Consider the following 23,596-nt stretch of genomic DNA (forward strand, 5'->3'; position numbering starts at 1 on the left):
TGCCACTCATTCCCACCGGAGGTAAAGCTGCAGAGGGTTGCAAACACAGCAAGCTTACTCACAAGTACTAGTCTCCCCACCATCGAGGGCATCTTCAAAGGCAACATTCAATATGAAGGAACACCCACCACCAAGGCCATGCCCTCTTATTACTAACACCAGGGAGGAAGTACAGGAGCCTTAAAGTTTCTGATTCTCTCCACTCTTTTCCAAATAGACCAAACAATTCCTTTCCTATTGCCCGTGGTCCTGTTCACCATGGCTGCTCAGAGCTCTGCTCCACTCCCCACATTCAGTAGGCTGCCCCTTGGTGTTTCTATTGAAAGGTGAAGTGAGGCAAGGGCAAGTGATTCTTTATTTCTGTGGATTAGATACAAACTGAGCTGTTTGTGGACTGAGAATGCCCCTGTAATCCGAGGGTCTCTGAGAGCTGAATCTTCACTCAGTTGTTCTGATCTGTATGTCAGGAGTTCTCTGGGAAAGATGATGGATGATTTTCATTTCCTTATTCAGATTTCCTGTGCCCATCTGTTGAAGAATTCAGATCAAAGCTCTAGGATTTATTTGGAGCTAGTATTTTGGTCTCAGTAATGGGCTGTACTGTGGTCCTGTTAGATCTGCTACTTGGCACACGGCAAGAGGGTTTGAAGGGTCTGCTCTCGAACCACCTGGTCTCCACAAAAATGGAAACTGCAAAGGCAAAGCAAAAATGTCAGAATTTATTGACCCCATTGTGTTGCATGAAATTACAATCCATCCCATAACCTCATTATTCCCCAAAATATGATTTATATGGACCAATGCTTCCCACTCACTAACATCCCACTCAGAGTTCAGAAAGTTATGTGGCAAGCAGTTTACTTCATAATGCATTCAGTCCCAGCCTTCATAAAATACCTCAATATCTCCCCCTTATGACCAGTCATTCCCTGCATCCTATCCACCCCAGAGGGTGTACAGGAGTGAGATATGCCAACTAGTGGAGTGGTCTTTGACCCTATGACTCCATAAGCACAGCACAAAACAGGCCTTTAGCCCATGTTGTTGTGCCAGCCATTTAACCTACAGCAAGATCAACTTAACCCTTCCCCCACACAGAGCCCTGCAAAGGAAATTATAGGCCAGTTGGCCTGACTTCAGTGGTCCAGTAGCTGTTGGAGTGCATTATTAAGGATGAGGTTCTTGGAGGCACATGACAAAATAGGCCAAAGTCAGCATGTTTTTCTTAAGGGGAAATCTTGCCTGACAAACCTGCTGGAAATCTTTGAGGAAATAACAGATAGGATAGACAGGGGATGCTGGTTACTTGGATTTTCAGAAGGCCTCTGACAAGGTGCTGCATGTGATGCTGCTTAATAAGATAAGAGCCCATGGAAAGATACGAGCTTGGCTGTTTGGCAGGAGGCGAAAAGTGGGAATAAAGAGGGCCCTTTCTGGATGGCTAACGGTCACTAATGTTGTGAGGAGGGTCAGTGTTAGGACCACTTCTATTCACGTTATAGGTCAATGATTTGGACGATGGAATTGATGGCTTTGTGGTGAAGTTTGTGGATGATACGAAGCTAAGTGGAGGGCCAAGTAACACTGAAGAAGCAGGGAGACTGCGGAAGGAATTGGACAGATAGGGAGAACGGGGAAAAGAAGTGGCAGATGGAATATGGTGTAGGGAAGTGTGTGGTCATAGACGTTGGTAGAGGGAATAAAGGCATGAACTATTTTCTAAATGGGGAGAAAGTCCAGAAATCAGAAGTGCTAAGGGACTTGGGAGTCCTCGTGCAGGGTTCCCTAAAGGTTAGTTTGCATGTTGAGTCAGTGGTAAGGAAGGCAAATACAATGTTAGTATTCATTTTGAGAGGACTAGAATATAAATGTAAGGACGTAGAGCTGAGACCTTGTAAGGCATTGGTCAGACCATACTTGGAGCATTGTGAGCAGATTCGAGAACCCTTATCTAAGAAAAGTTGTGCTGGCTTTGGAAAGGGTCCAGAGGATGTTCACGAGAATGATTCTAGGAAGGAAAAGATTAACGTATGAGGAGTGTTTGAAGCCTCTGGGCCTGTACTCGCTGGAGTTTAGAAGAATGGGAGGGGAAAATCTCATTGAAACCTATCAAACATCGAAAGGCCAAGACTGAGTAGATATGGAGCAGATGTTTCCTCCAGGGAACAAGTCTAGGACCAGAGTGCACAGCCTCAAAATAAGGGGATGTCCCTTTAGAAAAGATGAAGAATTTCCTTTTGCCAGAGGATAGCGAATCTGTGGAATTCATTACCACAGATCGCTGTGGAGGCCAAGTCATTGGGAATATTTAAAGCCAAGGTTGATAGGTTCCTGATTAGTCGGGATGTTAAAGGTTGTGGGGCAAAGGCAGGAGAATGGGGTTGTGAGGGTTAATAAATCAGCTATGATCAAGTGGCAGAGCAGACTCGATCGGCTGAATGGACAAATTCTGCTCCTACGTCTTATGGTCTTCTTATGTTACGTACCCCGTAACTGGGTTGCCAAACCAGCAGAAATGGATCACTCAGTTGGAGTCTGGATTACTAGAACTAAGAAAGTTTTATTAAAGAAACAAGCAACACAGTACTCTAATCAAAAGGATAATGAATGCAACAGTTCAGCAATGATAAACATACATGTACACAGAATTAAGATAACAGGATCAATCAAGCTCTATCGTTGTCTAGGGGTAAATGACCAGTTTCAAAGTGACGCAAAGCTCAGTTCAATTTAGTTCAGTTCAGTTCGCAGTAATCGCTGCCGTGGGAGATGGACAGTGGGGGGAAGGAGAGAGAGAGCAAAACGAATGACTATTCAACACAGCTTCCACACAGACCTTCGCAGTCAGCTGTCGGGCGAGTCCTTTGTGATGTCATCTGAGGTCACCGACCATGACCCCTCCGTTTCCAGATACGATCGTTTCTCTGCGGTGAACCCAGCATCCAGGCAAGAGTGGACACACACCAGGTTCCCGCCGATCGTGCCTTTCCACCCTGTGCGTCTATGGCCCGGTCCCGCAACCGGCCTTTCAAAACTTCTCACCGACTTGTGAGAGACGCACCGCTTCCAGGGTCTCGTTACCTCAGGTGTCGTGTGTGTGTCCTGACTTAGCGAACCTGTCCCTTTTTATCCCCCTGCTGGGGTATCGCCTGTCCATCACTTCAAACAGTTCAGGGTTCAAAGGGGAGGCGATCTTGACAGCTCTCCTTCCCCTTCATTACACATCTCCAAATGCTGCTCCATTGTTTTCCTTATCTCTCTCTCTCCTGAAGACAGGTGGCAGACCAACTGCTGATCCCACTGGTGCCAGCACAGGACAGCTAACATCTTAATCTATGTGTATTCTTGTCACATTTCTAACATCCGAATGCTTGTCAGAGTGTCTCTTAATTGTTCCTAATGTACCTGCCTCTACCACTGCCCCTGGCAGGGTGCTCCATGTACCCACCCCTCTCTATGTGAAAAAACCTACCTCTGACATCCCAGCTACCACCCCCCCCCCCGATATTTTCTGCCATTCACCTTAAAATTGTGCCTGGACATATTAGGAAGTGTCTCTCTATCCACTCTATGTCTCTTATTGTCTTATACACCTTTCATCCACCTCATTCCACCTATCCTCATAAGGTATGCTCTCTAATCCAGGCAGCATCCTGGTACAGTTCCTCTGCACCCTCTCCAAAGCTTCCACATTCTTCCTGTAAGGGGTTTCTTTTTTCATGTCACTGCGTAGTCTAATTAAAATGGCTTCTTTGTTATGTTATAGTTGAAAGGGCTTCTTTGTTATGTTAACTGCTGAGAAAGTCCTCCCGCTAGCAGTTTGTTTGGATCACGTTACTGATAAGAAGATGTTATGAACCAATTGGGATAGTTGTTATGTTTTTGGTGTGTCTGTAAGATATTGTATGCACAGGGTTTTGGGGCAGAAGGCGGGAGAGCGAGACAGAGGATGGACCAGGTGCTGTGAGTCCGCTAACGGGGTCGGACCTCGAGTGGGGTGTTCGGTGAGGAGAGGAGACAGAGATGGACTCGTGTGGAGCGTCTGATCGACCACCGTTGTTGGTCCCAGGCGGCCGGTCGAGGTGGTCCGAGGGGTCGCAGGGTGAAGAAGAAGGGCCCTGAGCTCCAACTGTTTGTGCATGAAGAGATTGAAAGTGTGGCGCCTCTTATTTTCCTTTTATATTTTATTCTTTATTAATTATATAGTTCCAGTAATATCTATAAACTGTAATTTAATCGTATCTGGTGTATTGTCTGTTATTTGGGTGGGGTGGGGTACATCACACAGCATCTACACAAACTAATTACCCAGTTTGGCGGGGCCGAGGGCTGTTTCCCTAGACGACAGCGAGCCGAACGACCCTGAGGTTGGCCAGGGGGGCTACATTCCTATAATGAGAGACCAAGTACCGAACACAATCCTACATGGTTCTATCGAACTGCAGCACCAGAGCTGGGAACACTTTCACACTGAACTGTCTCCAAGGTAGCAATGTCCTTCCTGATCTCACAGTGGGATAAGTTCAAGGTCAGGGTCTGCAGTAGGTTAAGAGTGGGGTGGCAGTAAGGTTCAGGGTCAGGGTCAAGGTCAAGGTGAGGGTCAGGATTGGTGTAAAGGACGGAGTTGGGTCAGGGTCAGGGAAAGAACAATCTAAATTCAGTGGTGCACTCACAGGATCACTAATGCACAGAAGACCATTTGTTCATCAGATCCATACTAGCAATTCTGTCTGACCATCCCCAACCTTTCTCCACAGCCCTCACACATACCCACCCCCTCACATTCATGAGTCATACAGAGGTACAGCATGGAAACAGGCCATTCAGCCCATCACATCTGCTCTGACCTTCAACCACACAATCCCTACTGTGTGGTTAGCTCCAGACAACATTCTTGTCTTCTGCCAAAAATATTAAACCCCTCTCCTTCTTGAACAATCCATAAATAGGGGCAGCTCTCCACCCATCAATAGGAACAAACCCCACGCACCAAAGGAACAGTTCCCACACAACAGCAATAGGAACAGTTCCCAATCCACCAAAATGAAGATTTCCCCACACTCCACCAGTATGAACAGCCCCCCACCCACCGCCAATAGGAACAGAGTTCACCCACCAATAGAAACAGTTCCCTACACAGCACCAATAGGAACAGACCTCACCTACCACCAATAGGAACAGAGCTCATCCACTACCAATAGGAACAGACCTCACCCACCACCAATAGGAACATATCTACACCCAATGGGAAGAGTTCCCCCCACAGCACCAATGGGGGTAGTCCCCCACCTACCAACAGGAGCAGTCCTCCACCTACGGACAGAAATAGACCTTCACCCACTAATAGGAACAGTCCCCCAACCACCTGTTGGAATAATTCCACATTCACCAATAGGAACAGAGGGGCAGTGCCATACCACCAATAGGAACAGACCCCACCCACCAACAGGAACACCTCCCCACCCACTAACAGGACCACCTCCCCAACCACCAATAGGACTAGAAATAAACAATTACTTTATTCCTACTAAAATAAACAATTTCCCCACCCCCACCAATAGCAACAGTGCCCACCCACGAATAGGGAACGTGTCACTCCCTCCACCTGCTCTCAATATATCCCATCCCCTCCACCTCCAGAAAATCGCGCATGAGTCTTTCTTCTTCAAGATGGCCGTGACCACAATGGGCTGAATAATCTGCTTCAATAATACTGCACAATCCCACAGGGCCAGGTCAGACTGGCTTGGCCGGAGCTTCGCTCTCACGTTTGATCGCGTGGTCCCCTGACCGGAGGTTCCTGAACTGTCCCACTGGTTCAGTCGCGGGCCCTGGTCCGCCCTCCACACCGACCCCAGTCTCGCCTCTGGGTCCTTGCAAGACACCAGTTGGCCACACTGACGCTGTACTGCGGTTTCCGGGCTCCTGACTGACCTGGTGTGGTCCTGTCCTCGTACCACAGTGATATTCTCCGCTCCGAGCTTAGGGTGAAAGGCGTTTATCTGTCTGTTGTCCCAAAGAAACTTCACTGTGGTAATGTCCCCCATGTCGAGCTCCACATCAATGAGGGATGTGTACGTGGTGCCAGGGTGGAGTTTAGTTCTGGGAATCACACAGAGAGTTGGTTAGTTTGCGAGTCCGACTTAAGCACTCGTGAGGTGATTGCAAAGCCTCCACCCATTGCCTCAAACAGATCCCCAACCACTGGAACCTAACAATAAACTGAAGGTGGAATATCTCAAATGAAGAGATTCTGTTTTTCAGTAAAGTTAGAACACAGAACAACAAACATTTAACAATACAACAAGGAAATAGTTGGCGCGTGGCCAAGTGGTGAACACATTCGTCTAGTGATCTGAAGGTCGCTAGTTCAAGCCTTGGCTGAGGCAGCGTGTGTGTCCTTGAGCAAGGCACTTAACCACACATTGCTCTGCGACGACACCGGTGCCAAGCTGTACGGGTCCTAATGCCCTTCCCTTGGACAACATCAGTGGCGTGGAGAGGGGAGACTTGCAGCATGCATGGGCAACTGCCGGTCTTCCATACAACCTTGCCCAGGCCTGCACCCCAGAAACCTTCCAAGGCGTAAATCTATGGTCTCACGAGACTAACGGATGCCTGTAAAAAAACGGAAATGGCTAATACGAGGGGATATGATTTTTCGGTGATTGGAGGAATATATTGGTGTGGGGTGTCAGAGGTAAGTGTTTTTTTTTCGCAGAGTGGTGGGCGATGTTATGTTTTGTAACTTCAAAACATTAAATTAGTTCAAAAGAAGACCAGACATTCCGTGAATACAGCCTAGTTCAAATTTACTTTTAGCGAGACACGTGTGTGTCACGTGATAGTGCGATGACGCATGCAACACGTATTTATAATTAGAATCATTTAAACAAACCGGAATTTTTAATCAGCTATATATATACAAGATTACTCAAATATTATTGAAATATTAAATACACAACAGCCGGGTGGATAAAGATGGTGGTAGAGGCAGATACATTAAGGCCATTTAAGAGACTTTCAGAGAGGCACGTGGATGATAGAGTAATGGAGGGTTATGTAGGAGGGAAGATTTAGTTTGATTTTAGAGTAAGATACAAGGTTGGCACAACACGGGGCACTGCCGTGCCAGTACTGTGCTGTAGTGTTCAATATTCTACAAAGGAACAGGCCCTTCAGCCCACACTGTTGTGCTGAGTTAGTTTCACAGAGGCCGTATGTAATAACTAAGGGCCAACGTGTAAAGGAAGTGGTACAGTATTTCAGTCAAGTTACCGGGAGGCAGCCGCTTACCTCGTGATTCTGTGCTGACGGGAGTTTCCTTTGGTGCCGTACACGGCGACGTTAATGAAACCGGACACAGAGTGTGAACCGGAGAGTTTCACCGACACCTCGTAGCGCCAACCTGTGGAGCGAGAGTTTGTGAATCACCGTGAGGAACGGAGAGCACTTGCTGTGGGGGGGGAGGGGGGGGCGACGGAGTCTGCTGGATTGGTGGAGATTAGGGAAGTGAAGGGATTTATTGTAAAAGGAGATTAGGGTAGGTGGGAAAGTCAGACTAAAAGTTTGGGTTATGGGAAGGGGGGTTAGTTTGTAGTTTGTGGGAGTTCATTGTTGGATGGAGAGAGGGCTATTGGATGGTGCAGGGGCAGCTTTTGCAGTGGGGGTATTGGATAGAGGGGTTTACTTATGGAAGAACAGGGTGAGACAAACCCCAGTGTCAGGTGGGTCAGTATGGAGAGGAGGAGACAGCATTGCATGGTGGGGTGGGGTTGTTATTGGGGAATAAAGGGTTACTCAATGATGCAGGGTCATTGGATGGCAGGAAGGGGGCAAGTTATTAAATGAACAGGGGTTTTTATAGGCTGGCTGTTAATGGATAGAGAGGAGCATTATGTTATGGAGGGGTTATTGGATGGAGGTGTCGACTGGATAGAGGCGGATTTTTGGATGGGGAAAGATTACTCAGTGGATGGGGGGTTATTGGTTGGAGGTGGGCTTTGGATGGAGGGCTACCGGATGTTCCAGGGGAGGGGTGAAGGAGTGGGGCCACGCTTGATGCCAGGTCGGGGAGGGGGGGGAACATGGGAGCCGCTGGGCCACTGCCGCCCATGACTCACGTGCAAAGGGGCTGGCCTCGCCCGTGCTGAGCTGGAAGGGTTGGTGCAGCAGTCCCGGGGCGGGACGATACCTCCCGATGTCGTAGCCCATGTTGGGGCAGCCGTCAGTGGGGCACATGAAACACCCCCCCTGCAACAGACACACAGAAATGGCCGATCACCACTAACCCCCTTAGTGATAGGTCTCCTCTCGTGTACGCTGGAGCAGAGAATGACTCCAGCAATCAACGCGAGGCCGGGAGTACCACAACACAGCCAAGGATACTCCTGAGCTATCTATCTCCTCAATAGTCTTATCAATAATGTAAAGGTTGGGGCAGCACAGTAGCGTAGCAATTAGTGAAATGCTTTACAGTACCAGCGACCCGGGTTTAATTCCTGTCACTGTCTGTAAGGAGTTTGTACAGTCTCCCCATGACCATGTGGGTTTCCCCTGGGTGCTCCAGTTTCCTCCCACAGTCCAAAGACCTATGGGTTAGGATTCGTAAATTGTGAGCATGCTGTGTGGGCACTGGAAGTGTGGTCATTCTTAAGGGATGTTCCCAGCTCATCGCCAACCGTGTTGGTCATTGATGCATTTCACTGTATGACAAATAAATCTCATCTTTATAATCTGTCAGCTTCCTTCACTCTAGGGGAAACAAGGCCAGCCTTTCTGATCTCTCCCCATCACTAAAGTCTTCCAGTCCTGGCAACATCCAGGTGGATCTGCATCCTCTTCAACACAACCATGTCCTTCCTACAGTGTGGCAGCGAGAATTTCACACAGTACTTCAAGTGTGCCCTAACCACTCTGCGGTCTGTGGAATCCACTGGTACAACTGGCTGTGGAGCCCAAGTCATTGGGTATATATAAGGCGGCGGTTGCAAGGTTCCCGATTAGTCAGGACATCGTAGGTTATGGGGAGGAGGCAGGAGAATGGCGTTGAGAGGGAAAATAAATCAGCCGTGAAGGAATGACATGGGAAACTCAATAGGATGATGGCCCTAATTCTGCTCCTGTATCCTATGTCTAAACAGTGCTTTTGCAAAGTTGCAATATGCAGTAACAACCTGACTTTTATACTCTCTGCCCTGACCGATGAAGGCAAGCATTGATATATGCATTTTTCACCACCCTGTCTACCTGTGCTGCCGCTTTTGGTGAGATATGGTCTCCCTATACATCAACGTTCCTTCACACCACGGGTTCACTGTCACATTGGGGGGGCACTGGGGTCAAGGGTGGACCCAAATGCAAGACACATCTTGTCAGGTTAATTAAATTGATTTTATTGTTTGATAGCAGGACAGCAAAGCAGAAGCAGGAATAGCGAACTGGACAAGGACCCAGGACTACGACTAGGCTGGGACCAAGAGTCTGGGCTAGGACTCGGAATTGGATCCCAGAACTAGTGGCGACATGAAGAGGCTAGGGTACGGACTCCGAGCCAGAGACTGGGCAAGGACCCAGTAACTGGGTCTTGCCCCGGGCTCGGACCACAGAACCGGGCATGGACATGACATGGGTTAGGGAGAGCAGGAACATGGAAAAACAGCCTCGGTCTCGGGAGAGCAGGTACATGGAACCATGGACACATACACAGAACACAGAATCGGGACCCCTCCTTGGGTACAGGACATAGGGCCGGGACTCATGACTCATGACCCCCCCTGCGGGGCAACGGCAAGATGGCCTGACTTACCCCACGGAGGCGAGGACAAGACAAGACAAGACCAACACGAAAGCACACCAGACAGTACCTATCTAGCTCCGGCGATAGAACTAGACCGAAGTGCAGGCGGGGGCTACAGACCAGGACTAGAGGCGAGAGGGGCAGAGAAGGGATTCAGACAGGGGGGTAGGACAGGAATCAGAGACCGCCAGGGCCAGGACTTGACTCGGAACTTGGATGCTGCCAGGGACAGGACATGACTTGGTACTCGGATGCCGCCAGGGACAGGACTTGACTTGGTACTCGGATGCCGCCAGGGCCAGGACTTGACTCGGAACTTGGATGCCGCTAGGGACAGGACTTGACTTGGTACTCGGATGCCGCCAGGGCCAGGACTTGACTTGGAGCCTCCGGGTTGTGGCGAGCTCTCGATTCGGCCCGGGAACAGTACACAGCGGTTCTTGATTCCCTCCAGCGGGTTAACTGATGGACCCACCTCGGTGAGGAAACTTTGCAGGCTCACTTCGGCGAGGTGACTGGACAGGGTTGCTCCAGTGAGGAAAGGCGAATTACCGGCACTCGCTTTGGGCGGAGACAAGGCTTGCTCTGGCCAGATGACATTGGCACGCTGTACCTTGGTGACTTTGCAAACGCTCTCGCGCCAAACGGCTGAAAGCCGGAGACTATGAACTACCGGTTCAGCCGGGAGTAAATTGTCCTCAACCACCAAGGCCAAGGGACACGGGAAAACAGGGAAGCAAAGGGAAACAGGGAGTCAACGGTCCAGATCGTAACATAAACAAAGTAAATTTAAAGAGACCCCGATTCACAGCCTTTTTTATGCTGTGGACCCCAACCATTAACCAAGGGATCCATGGACCCCAGGATGGGAATCCCCACTTCGTACTTTAGCACTTACAGTGTACCCCTACCTGACTTCCCAAAATAGATCACACCATACTTACTGGGATTAAATTCCTTTTGCCAATATAGTCAACATTTCCTCACTTGCAGACCCCATTCAGTTCGGATTAGTGATAACATCTCCGTGATCTCCTGTGAGCTCAGCCCCCTGCTCTACTCACTTTACACTAATGACTGCGAGGCTAAGCACAGCTCCAATGTCATATTTAGATTCTCTGTTGACACCACTGTCATTGACCGAATCAAAGGTGGTGATGTAGGAAGGAGATCGAAAATCTGGCTGAGTGGTACCAGAACAGCAACCTCTCACTCAATGTCAGCAAGACCAGGGAGCTGATTATTGGCTTCAGGAGGAGGAAACTGAAGGTCCACGAGCCAGTTCTCACCAGAGGCAAAGAGGGTCAGCAAGAGGGGCAAAGCACACAGTCCTGTGGTGCACCTCTGTGGATGGAGATTGTGGTGGAGATGTTGCCAATCTGAATTGAGTGCGGACTGCAAGTAAAGAAATTGATGATGCAATCGTACAAGAAATTATCGAGGCCAAAGTCTCAGATCTTATTGATTAGTGCCCATGATAAACTCTAGTCTCTCCAGACCTCCTCAGCTCAGCACCAATTCCTCTGGAATGCCACCGGCCGTAACTTTCCAATCAGAGAAGTATACATCCACCATTCCCCTCTGCTTCTTATCACCAAGCCAAATTTGGATTCATTTCGTCCATTTACCTTGGATCCTACGTGCCTTAACTTTCTGGACCAGCCAACCATGTGGGATATTGCCAACTCCCTTTACTGAGGTCCATGTTGACATCCTTGATCACCAGTCTTCAAAAACTCAGTCAAATGGGACAGGATCTCTCTCCCACAAATCCATGCTGACTATCCCTGCATTCCAGAATGTCCATTAATCCTGACTTTTAAGACTTCCTCTAATAGTTTTCCTGCAACTGTGGTAAGGCCCCGTTCGCCCTGCAGTTACCTGGCTTATCCCAGCTGCTTTTCCTGAATAAAGAACAATAACCATTCTACCCCTCAGTGGGAATCTCAGTACCTGCCTGGGACTGCGTAAACCAGAAGTAGCCTGCAGTCTTACATACAGGGTTGGTGGAAGGGGAGTCACGGGGGAGACTCCGTATTAATGAGATGGTGGGGGGCGGAGGTTGAACAGCTCACTGGCACCACCTTGTGGTGCCAAGGAGATCTGCTTCCAAGAAAACTCCCACACACTCCGTAAAGGACACGACCCCCTCCATGTTCTATAAAGTACCAGCGAGAGGAAGCCTGCAGTTCACTAATGCGTTGAACTTTTTTGTATACGGGCGTGTGTATGTGTCAGTCTATCTATATGAGTGCCTGTGTTTGTATCAGCGAGTATGAGATAGCGGGGCAGTACGCTCTGACTGATCTGGGGTACCCGCCCTGGCAGTGTTTGATCCGGGGGGGTCCAGATCACCCACCAACCCTCTCATTTAACACACAACAGAACCAGACTTCCACCTTATTAGGTTCCTCCTGAATCGGATTTGTTTAGCCTCCAGCATCATTCTGAGTGTTCATTGCTCGTGGGTTGGAGACGTGGTAACTGCGATGAAAAAAAAATTCTGCACTTACTGCGAGAAACTCCTCTTCACCGGCACAGGAAAAACCCTCAAAACCGCCCGGTGATGTCAAACTCTCAGTGAAATACTTCACGGCGCGGAAGTGGTTGCAGGAGAGAAAATTCTTTGTCCCTGTGGGGAGAAAGACATATTCAACATGGGGTTCAGGTGACTCACTGATCAGCTTACAGGTGCGAACACAGAGGGATGAAAGCCCCTTCAGGTGTCTCCATAACTCACTGTGTCTGGGGGTGTGGAATGGTGTCTGTATAACTCACTATGTGTGGGGGTATGGAATCGTGTCTGTATAAATTACTGTGTGTGTGGGGGGGGTGGAATTGAGTCTATAACTCACTGTGCGTGGGGGGATGGAATGGTGTCTGTATAACTCACTGTGTGGGGGGTGGAATGGTGTCTGTATAACTCACTGTGCGTGTGGGGGTTGGAATGATGTCTGTATAACTCACTGTGTGGGGGGGTGGAATGGTGTCTGTATAACTCACTGTGTGGGGGGTGGAATGGTGTCTGTATAACTCACAGTGTTTGTTGGGGTGGAATTGTGTCTGCATAACTCACTGTGTGTGGGGGGTGGTTGAACAGTGTCTGTATAACTCACAGGGAGTGGGAAGGGTTGAATGGTGTCTGTATAACTCACTGTGTGTGTCGGGGGCGGTGGAATGGTGTCTGTAGAACTCACTATGTGTTTGTGGGAGGGGTGGAATGGTGTCTGTATAAATCGTGGTGTTTGGGTACAGTATGGTGTCTGTAAAATGCACTGTATGTGACGGGGTGTCGAATGGTGTCTATATAACTCACTGTGTGTGCGGGGGAGGGGTGGAATGGTGTCTGTATAAATCACGGTGTTTGTTGGGGTGGAATTGTGTCTGCATAACTCACTATGTGTGGGGGGGTTGAACAGTGTCAGTAGAACTGACTGTGTGTGGGGGGGGTTGAATGGTGTCTGTATACCTCACTCTGTGTGGGGGGGGTGGAATGGTGTCTGTAAAACTCACTGTGTGTGTGGGGGGTGGAATGGTGTCTGTAGAACTAACTATGTGTTTGTGGGAGGGGTGGAATGGTGTCTGTATAAATCGTGGTGGTTGAGGTGCGGTACGGTGTCTGTAAAACGCACTGTATGTGGGGGGGTGTTGAATGGTGTCTGTATGAATAACTGTGCGTGTGGGGGGGGGTGTTGAATGGTGCCTGTATAATGCACTGTCTTTCTGTGGGGTGTGTAATGGTGTCTGTATAACTCACTGTGTGGAGGGGTGGAATGGTGTCTGTATAACTCACTGTGTTTGTGGGGGGGTGGAATGGTATCAGTATAACTCACTGTTTTTGTGGGGGGGTTGAATGTTGTCTGTATAACTCACTGTGTGTGGGGGTGAAATGGTGTCTGTATAACTCACTGTGTGTGGGGGGGTGGAATGGTGGCTGTATAACTCACTGTGAGTGTGGCGGGGGTGGAATGGTGTCTGTAGTACTCACTATGTGTTTGTGGGAGGGGTGCAATGCTGTCTGTATAACTCACTGTGTGTGTGGGGGCTGGAATGGTGTCTGTTTAACTCACTGTATGTGGGGGAGAATGGTGTCTGTATAACTCACTGTTGGTCGCGGGTGGAATGGTGTCTGTGTAACTCACTCTGTGTGTGCGGGAGGGGTGGAATGGTGTCTGTATAACTCACTGTGTGTGGGGGGGTGGAATGGTGTCTGTATAACTCACTGTTTGTGGGGGGGTGGAATGGTGTCTGTATAACTCACTGTGTGTGGGGGTGGAATGGTGTCTGTATAACTCACTGTTTGTAGGGGGGTGGAATGGTGTCTGTATAACTCACTCTGTGTGTGCGGGAGGGGTGGAATGGTGTCTGTATAACTCACTGTTTGTGGGGGGGTGGAATGGTGTCTGTATAACTCAGTGTGTGTGTGTGGGGGGGTGGAATGGTGTCTGTATAACTCACTATGTGTGGGAGGGGTTGAATGGTGTCTGTATAAATCACTGTGTGTGGGGGGGTGGAATGGTGTCTCTACATAACTCACTGTGTTTGTGGGGGGGTAGTTTGGTGTCTGTATAACTCACTGTGCGTGTAGGGGGGATGAAATAGTGTCTCTATAAATCAATATGTGTGGGGGTGTGCAATGCTGTCTGTATAAATCACCGTGTTTGTTGGGGTGGAATTGTGTCTGCATTGTGTGTGGGGGGGTCAAACAGTGTCTGTATAACTCAGTGTGTGTGGGGGGGTGTGGAATGGTGTCTGTATAACTGACTATGTGTGTGGGGGGGGAATTGTGTCTGTATAACTCACTGTGTGGGGGGGGTGGAATTGTGTCTATATAACTCACTGTGTGTGGGGGTGGAATTGTGTCTGTATAACTCACTGTGTGTGTAGGGGGTGGAATTGAGTCTGTATAAATCACTGTGTGTGGGGGGGTGGAATGGTGGCTGTATAACTCAGTGTGTGTGGGGGGGGTGGAATGGTGTCTGTATAACTGACTATGTGTGTGGGGGGAAATTGTGTCTGTATAACTCACTGTGGGGGGGTGGAATGGTGTCTGTATACCTCACTGTGCGTGGGGGGGGTGGAATGGTGTCTCTATAACTCACTGTGTGCGGGGGGGTGGAATGTTGTCTGTATAAATCGTAGTGTTTGGGGCGCGGTATGGTGTTTGTAAAACACACTGTATGTGGGGGCGGTGTTGAATGGTGTCTGTATAACTCATTGTCTTTCTGTGGGGGGTGTAATGGTGTCTGTATAAAAAAATGTGTGGGGGGTGGAATGGTGTCTGTATAACTCACTGTGTTTGTGGGGGGGTGTAATGGTGTCTGTATAACTCAGTGTGGGGGGTGGAATATTGTCTGTATAACTCACTGTGTGGGGGGGGGATGAATGGTGTCTGTATAACTCAATGTGTGTGTGTGGGGGGGGGGTTGAATGCTACCTGTAAAACTCACTGTCTTTCTGTGGGGGGTGGAATGGTGTCTCTATAAATCACTGTGTGTGGGGGGGTGGAATGGTGTCTGTATAACTCACTGTGCGTGTAGGGGAGATGGAATAGTTTCTGTATAAATCAATAAATCAATCAATACCTCACTCTGTGTGTGGGGGGGTGGAATGGTGTCTGTAAAACTCACTGTGTGTGTGGGGGGGTGGAATGGTGTCTGTAGAACTAACTATGTGTTTGTGGGAGGGGTGGAATGGTGTCTGTATAAATCGTGGTGTTTGAGGTACGGTACGGTGTCTGTAAAACGCACTGTATGTGGGGGGGTGTTGAATGGTGTCTGTATGAATAACTGTGCGTGTGGGGGGGGGGTGTTGAATGGTGCCTGTATAATGCACTGTCTTTCTGTGGGGTGTGTAATGGTGTCTGTATAACTCACTGTGTGGAGGGGTGGAATGGTGTCTGTATAACTCACTGTGTTTGTGGGGGGGGTGGAATGGTATCAGTATAACTCACTGTTTTTGTGGGGGGGTTGAATGTTGTCTGTATAACTCACTGTGTGTGGGGGTGAAATGGTGTCTGTATAACTCACTGTGTGTGGGGGGGTGGAATGGTGGCTGTATAACTCATTGTGAGTGTGGCGGGGGTGGAATGGTGTCTGTAGTACTCACTATGTGTTTGTGGGAGGGGTGCAATGCTGTCTGTATAACTCACTGTGTGTGTGGGGGCTGGAATGGTGTCTGTTTAACTCACTGTATGTGGGGGAGAATGGTGTCTGTATAACTCACTGTTGGTCGCGGGTGGAATGGTGTCTGTGTAACTCACTCTGTGTGTGCGGGAGGGGTGGAATGGTGTCTGTATAACTCACTGTGTGTGGGGGGGTGGAATGGTGTCTGTATAACTCACTGTTTGTGGGGGGGTGGAATGGTGTCTGTATAACTCACTGTGTGTGGGGGTGGAATAGTGTCTGTATAACTCACTGTGTGTGGGGGTGGAATGGTGTCTGTATAACTCACTGTTTGTAGGGGGGTGGAATGGTGTCTGTATAACTCACTCTGTGTGTGCGGGAGGGGTGGAATGGTGTCTGTATAACTCACTGTTTGTGGGGGGGTGGAATGGTGTCTGTATAACTCAGTGTGTGTGTGTGGGGGGGTGGAATGGTGTCTGTATAACTCACTATGTGTGGGAGGGGTTGAATGGTGTCTGTATAAATCACTGTGTGTGGGGGGGTGGAATGGTGTCTCTACATAACTCACTGTGTTTGTGGGGGGGTAGTTTGGTGTCTGTATAACTCACTGTGCGTGTAGGGGGGATGAAATAGTGTCTCTATAAATCAATATGTGTGGGGGTGTGCAATGCTGTCTGTATAAATCACCGTGTTTGTTGGGGTGGAATTGTGTCTGCATAACTCATTGTGTGTGGGGGGGTCAAACAGTGTCTGTATAACTCAGTGTGTGTGGGGGGGTGGAATGGTGTCTGTATAACTCACTATGTGTTTGTGGGAGGGGTTGAATGGAGTCTGTATAAATCGTGGGGTTTGGAGCGCGGTATGGTGTCTGTAAAACGCACTGTATGTGGGGGGGGTGTTGAATGCTGTCTGTATGAATAACTGTGCGTGTGGGGGGGTGTTGAATGGTGCCTGTATAACTCACTGTCTTTCTGTGGGGGGTGTAATGGTGTCTGTATAACTCACTGTGTGGGGGGATGGAATGGTGTCTGTATAACTCACTGTGTGGGGGGTGGAATGGTGTCTGTATAACTCACTGTGTGTGGGGGGGTGGAATGGTGTCTGTATAACTCACTGTGTGTATAGGGGAGATGGAATAGTGTCTGTATAAATCAATGTGTGTGGGGGTGTGGAATGCTGTCTGTATAAATCACCGTGTTTGGTGGGGTGGAATTGTGTCTGCATAACTCATTGTGTGTGGGGGGGTCAAACAGTGTCTGTATAACTCAGTGTGTGTGGGGGGGTGTGGAATGGTGTCTGTATAACTGACTATGTGTGTGGGGGGGGAATTGTGTCTGTATAACTCACTGGTTGGGGGGGATGGAATTGTGTCTATATAACTCACTGTGTGTGGGGGGTGGAATTGTGTCTGTATAACTCACTGTGTGTGTAGGGGGTGGAATTGAGTCTGTATAAATCACTGTGTGTGGGGGGTGGAATGGTGGCTGTATAACTCAGTGTGTGTGGGGGGGGTGGAATGGTGTCTGTATAACTGACTATGTGTGTGGGGGGGAATTGTGTCTGTATAACTCACTGTGTGTGGGGGGGAATTGTGTCTGTATAACTCACTGTGGGGGGGGTGGAATGGTGTCTGTATACCTCACTGTGCGTGGGGGGGGTGGAATGGTGTCTCTATAACTCACTGTGTTTGTGGGGGGGTGTAATGGTGTCTGTATAACTCAGAGTGTGGGGGGTGGAATATTGTCTGTATAACTCACTGTGTGGGGGGGGATGAATGGTGTCTGTATAACTCAATGTGTGTGTGTGGGGGGGGGTTGAATGCTACCTGTAAAACTCACTGTCTTTCTGTGGGGGGTGGAATGGTGTCTCTATAAATCACTGTGTGTGGGGGGGTGGAATGGTGTCTGTATAACTCACTGTGCGTGTAGGGGAGATGGAATAGTTTCTGTATAAATCAATAAATCAATCAATACCTCACTCTGTGTGGGGGGGGTGGAATGGTGTCTGTAAAACTCACTGTGTGTGTGGGGGGGTGGAATGGTGTCTGTAGAACTAACTATGTGTTTGTGGGAGGGGTGGAATGGTGTCTGTATAAATCGTGGTGTTTGAGGTGCGGTACGGTGTCTGTAAAATGCACTGTATGTGGGGGGGTGTTGAATGGTGTCTGTATGAATAACTGTGCGTGTGGGGGGGGGGGTGTTGAATGGTGCCTGTATAATGCACTGTCTCTCTGTGGGGTGTGTAATGGTGTCTGTATAACTCACTGTGTGGAGGGGTGGAATGGTGTCTGTATAACTCACTGTGTGGAGGGGTGGAATGGTGTCTGTATAACTCACTGTGTTTGTGGGGGGGTGGAATCGTATCAGTATAACTCACTGTTTTTGTGGGTGGGGTTGAATGTTGTCTGTATAACTCACTGTGTGTGGGGGTGAAATGGTGTCTGTATAACTCACTGTGTGTGGGGGGTGGAATGGTGTCTGTATAAATCACTGTGTGGGGGGGTGGAATGGTGGCTGTATAACTCACTGTGTGTGTGGCGGGGGTGGAATGGTGTCTGTAGTACTCACTATGTGTTTGTGGGAGGGGTGCAATGCTGTCTGTATAACTCACTGTGTGTGTGGGGGCTGGAATGGTGTCTGTTTAACTCACTGTATGTGGGGCAGAATGGTGTCTGTATAACTCACTGTTGGTCGCGGGTGGAATGGTGTCTGTGTAACTCACTGTGTGTGGGGGTGGAATAGTGTCTGTATAACTCACTGTGTGTGGGGGTGGAATGGTGTCTGTATAACTCACTGTTTGTGGGGGGGTGGAATGGTGTCTCTACATAACTCATTGTGTTTGTGGGGGGGTAGTTTGGTGTCTGTATAACTCACTGTGCGTGTAGGGGGGATGGAATAGTGTCTCTATAAATCAATATGTGTGGGGGTGTGCAATGCTGTCTGTATAAATCACCGTGTTTGTTGGGGTGGAATTGTGTCTGCATAACTCATTGTGTGTGGGGTGGTTGAATAGTGTCTGTATAGCTCAGTGTGTGTGGGGGGGTGGAATGGTGTCTGTATAACTCACTATGTGTTTGTGGGAGGGGTTGAATGGAGTCTGTATAAATCGTGGTGTTTGGGTGCTGTATGGTGTCTGTAAAACGCACTGTATGTGAGGGGGTGTTGAATGGTGTCTGTATGAATAACTGTGTGTGGGGGTGTGGAATGTTGTCTATATAACTCACTGTGTGTGGGGGGGTGGAATTGTGTCTGTATAACTCACTGTGTGTGTGTGGGAGGGGTGGAATGGTGTCTGTATAACTCACTGTGTGTGGGGGGGTGGAATGGTGTCTGTATACCTCACTGTGTGTGTGGGGGGGGTGGAATGGTGTCTCTCTAACAGTGTGTTGGGGTCGGTGTGGAAAGGTGTCTGCATAACTCACTGGGTGCAGCGGCGGGTTGAACAGTGTCTGTATAACACACTGGGTGTGGGGTGGAGTGGAATGTTGCCTGTTGAACTCACTATCTGTTTGTGGCAGGGGTGGAAAGGTGTCTGTGTAAATCGTGGTGTTTGGGGCGCGGTATGCTGTCTGTAAAACGCACTGTATGTGGGGGGGGTGTTGAATGCTGACTGTATGAATAACTGTGCGTGTGGGGGGGTGTTGAATGGTGCCTGTATAACTCACTGTCTTTCTGTGGGGGGGGAATGGTGTCTGTATAACTCACTGTGTGGGGGGGTGGAATGGTGTCTGTATAACTCACTGTGTGTGGGGGGGGTGGAATGGTGTCTGTATAACTCACTGTGTGTGGGGGGGGTGGAATGGTGTCTGTATAACTCACTGTGTGTATAGGGGGTATGGAATACTGTGTATAAATCACTGTTTCTTGGGGTGGAATTGTGTCTGCATAACTCACTCACTGGGTGTAGGTAGGGTTGAATGGTGTCTGTATAACTCACTGTGTGTGGGGGGGGTGGAATAGTGTCTGTATAACTCACTGTGTGTATAGGGGGTATGGAATACTGTCTGTATAAATCACTGTGTTTCTTGGGGTGGAATTGTGTCTGCATAACTCACTCACTGGGTGTAGGTACGGTTGAATGGTGTCTGTATAACTCACTGTGTGTGGGGGGGGGTGGAATGGTGTCTGTATAACTCACTGTGTGTATAGGGGAGATGGAATAGTGTCTGTATAAATCAATGTGTGTGGGGGGTGTGGAATGCTGTCTGTATAAATCACCATGTTTGGTGGGGTGGAATTGTGTCTGCATAACTCATTGTGTGTGGGGGGGGTCGAACAGTGTCTGTATAACTCAGTGTGTGTGGGGGGGGCGTGGAATGGTGTCTGTATAACTCACTGTGTGTGGAGTGTGGAATCGTGTCTGTATAAATTACTGTGTGTGTGGGGGGTGGAATTGAGTCTGTATAACTCTGTGTGTGGGGGGTGGAATGGTGTCTGTAGAGGTCACTGTGTTTGTGGGGGGGGTGGAATGGTGTCTGTATAACTCACATTGTGTGGGGGTGTGGAATTGAGTCTGTATAACACGGTGTGTGGGGGGTAGCATTGTGTCTGTATAAATCACTGTGTTTTTGCAGGGGGGTTGAATGGTGTCTGTATAACTCACTGTGTGTGGGGGGTGGAATGGTGTCTGTATAAATCACTGTGTTTGTGGCGGGGGGTGGAATGGTCTCTGTAGAACTCACTGTGTGTGGTGGGGTTGAAGGGTGTCCGTATAACTCACTGTGTGGGGGGATGGATTGGTGTCTGTATAACTCACTGTGTAGGGGGGTGGAATGGTATCTGTATAACTCAGTGTCTTAGGGGGGGATTGGTGTTTGTATAACTCACTGTGTGGGGGGGGGAATGGTGACTGTTTCACTCAGTGTGTAGGGGGGGTGGAATGGTGTCTGTATAACTCAATATGTGTGGGGTGTGGAATTGTGTCTGTAGAACTCACTCTGTGTGTGCAGGAGGGGTGGAATGGTGTCTGTATAACTCACTGTGTGTGGGGGGTGGTGGAATGGTGTCTGTATAAATAACTGTGTGTGGGGGTGTGGAATGGTGTCTATGTAACTCACCATGCGTGGGGGGTGGTGGAATGGTGTCTGTATAAATCACTGTGTGTGGGGGTTGAATGGTGTCTATAACTCACTGTGTGTGGGGGGGTGGAATGGTGTCTGTAAAACTCACTGTGTGTGGGGGGGGTGCAATGGTGTCTCTCTAACTCACTGTGTGTCGGGGTCGGTGTGGAAAGGTGTCTGCATAACTCACTGTGTGTGGGGGGGTTGAACAGTGTCTGTATAACTCACTGTGTGTGGGGGTGGAATGGTGTCTGTATACCTCACTGTGTGTTGGGGGGTGGAATGGTGTCTGCAGAACTCAGTCTGTGTGTGGTGGGGGGGAATGGGGTCTGTATAACTCACTGTGTGTCTGTGGGAGGGGTGGAATGGTGTCCGTATAACTCACTGTGTGGGGGGATGGATTGGTGTCTGTATAACTCACTGTGTAGGGGGGTGGAATGGTATCTGTATAACTCACTGTGTGGGGGGATGGATTGGTGTCTGTATAACTCACTGTGTAGGGGGGGAATGGTGACTGTTTCACTCAGTGTGTAGGGGGATGGAATGGTGACTGTTTCACTCAGTGTGTGGGGGGGGTGGAATGGTGTCTGTAGAACTCACTCTGTGTGTGCAGGAGGGGTGGAATGGTGTCTGTATAACTCAATGTGTGTGGGGTGTGGAATCGTGTCTGTATAAATTACTGTGTGTGTGGGGGGTGGAGTGGGGTCTGTATTACTCACTGTGTGTGGGGTGTGGAATCGTGTCTGTATAAATTACTGTGTGTGGGGGGGGTGGAATGGTGTCTGTAGTACTCACTATGTGTTTGTGGGAGGGGTGCAATGCTGTCTGTATAACTCACTGTGTGTGTGGGGGCTGGAATGGTGTCTGTTTAACTCACTGTATGTGGGGGAGAATGGTGTCTGTATAACTCACTGTTGGTCGCGGGTGGAATGGTGTCTGTGTAACTCACTGTGTGTGGGGGTGGAATAGTGTCTGTATAACTCACTGTGTGTGGGGGTGGAATGGTGTCTGTATAACTCACTGTTTGTGGGGGGGTGGAATGGTGTCTGTATAACTCACTATTGGTCGCGGGTGGAATGGTGTCTGTGTAACTCACTCTGTGTGTGCGGGAGGGGTGGAATGGTGTCTGTATAACTCAGTGTGTGTGTGGGAGGGGTTGAATGGTGTCTGTATAAATCACTGTGTGTGGGGGGTGGAATGGTGTCTCTACATAACTCACTGTGTTTGTGGGGGGGTAGTTTGGTGTCTGTATATCTCACTGTGCGTGTAGGGGGGATGGAATAGTGTCTCTATAAATCAATATGTGTGGGGGTGTGCAATGCTGTCTGTATAAATCACCGTGTTTGTTGGGGTGGAATTGTGTCTGCATAACTCATTGTGTGTGGGGTGGTTGAATAGTGTCTGTATAGCTCAGTGTGTGTGGGGGGGTGGAATGGTGTCTGTATAACTCACTATGTGTTTGTGGGAGGGGTTGAATGGAGTCTGTATAAATCGTGGTGTTTGGGTGCTGTATGGTGTCTGTAAAACGCACTGTATGTGAGGGGGTGTTGAATGGTGTCTGTATGAATAACTGTGTGTGGGGGTGTGGAATGTTGTCTATATAACTCACTGTGTGTGGGGGGGTGGAATTGTGTCTGTATAACTCACTGTGTGTGTGGGAGGGGTGGAATGGTGTCTGTATAACTCACTGTGTGTGGGGGGGTGGAATGGTGTCTGTATACCTCACTGTGTGTGTGGGGGGGGGGGTGGAATGGTGTCTCTCTAACAGTGTGTTGGTGTCGGTGTGGAAAGGTGTCTGCATAACTCACTGGGTGCAGCGGCGGGTTGAACAGTGTCTGTATAACACACTGGGTGTGGGGTGGAGTGGAATGTTGCCTGTTGAACTCACTATCTGTTTGTGGCAGGGGTGGAAAGGTGTCTGTGTAAATCGTGGTGTTTGGGGCGCGGTATGGTGTCTGTAAAACGCACTGTATGTGGGGGGGGTGTTGAATGCTGTCTGTATGAATAACTGTGCGTGTGGGGGGGTGTTGAATGGTGCCTGTATAACTCACTGTCTTTCTGTGGGGGGTGTAATGGTGTCTGTATAACTCACTGTGTGGGGGGGGTGGAATGGTGTCTGTATAACTCACTGTGTGTGGGGGGGGTGGAATGGTGTCTGTATAACTCACTGTGTGTGGGGGGGGTGGAATGGTGTCTGTATAACTCACTGTGTGTATAGGGGGTATGGAATACTGTGTATAAATCACTGTTTCTTGGGGTGGAATTGTGTCTGCATAACTCACTCACTGGGTGTAGGTAGGGTTGAATGGTGTCTGTATAACTCACTGTGTGTGGGGGGGGTCGAATAGTGTCTGTATAACTCACTGTGTGTATAGGGGGTATGGAATACTGTCTGTATAAATCACTGTGTTTCTTGGGGTGGAATTGTGTCTGCATAACTCACTCACTGGGTGTAGGTAGGGTTGAATGGTGTCTGTATAACTCACTGTGTGTGGGGGGGGTGGAATGGTGTCTGTATAACTCACTGTGTGTGGGGGGGTGGAATGGTGTCTGTATACCTCACTGTGTGTGTGGGGGGGGTGGAATGGTGTCTCTCTAACAGTGTGTTGGGGT

The 23,596-nt window shown here is 49.1% G+C and overlaps 1 protein-coding gene across 1 annotated transcript in view; it reads right to left on the reverse strand.

The window, feature by feature from the left end:
- Nucleotides 1-620: 620 nt before the first annotated feature.
- LOC134359119 (pancreatic triacylglycerol lipase-like) overlaps nt 621-23,596 on the reverse strand; it is a 78,561-nt gene continuing 55,585 nt past the window's right edge. Inside the window, exons 9-13 of the mRNA XM_063072088.1 lie at nt 12,313-12,431; nt 8,124-8,253; nt 7,297-7,408; nt 5,635-6,102; nt 621-690 (exon numbers count right to left, since the gene is read on the reverse strand). Of these exons, the coding sequence (XP_062928158.1) occupies nt 621-690; nt 5,635-6,102; nt 7,297-7,408; nt 8,124-8,253; nt 12,313-12,431 (899 nt within the window). The remainder of the gene's footprint in view (nt 691-5,634; nt 6,103-7,296; nt 7,409-8,123; nt 8,254-12,312; nt 12,432-23,596) is intronic.

The sequence above is a fragment of the Mobula hypostoma genome, chromosome 19, assembly GCF_963921235.1.
Source record: "Mobula hypostoma chromosome 19, sMobHyp1.1, whole genome shotgun sequence".
NCBI classification, from domain to species: Eukaryota; Metazoa; Chordata; class Chondrichthyes; order Myliobatiformes; family Myliobatidae; genus Mobula; species Mobula hypostoma.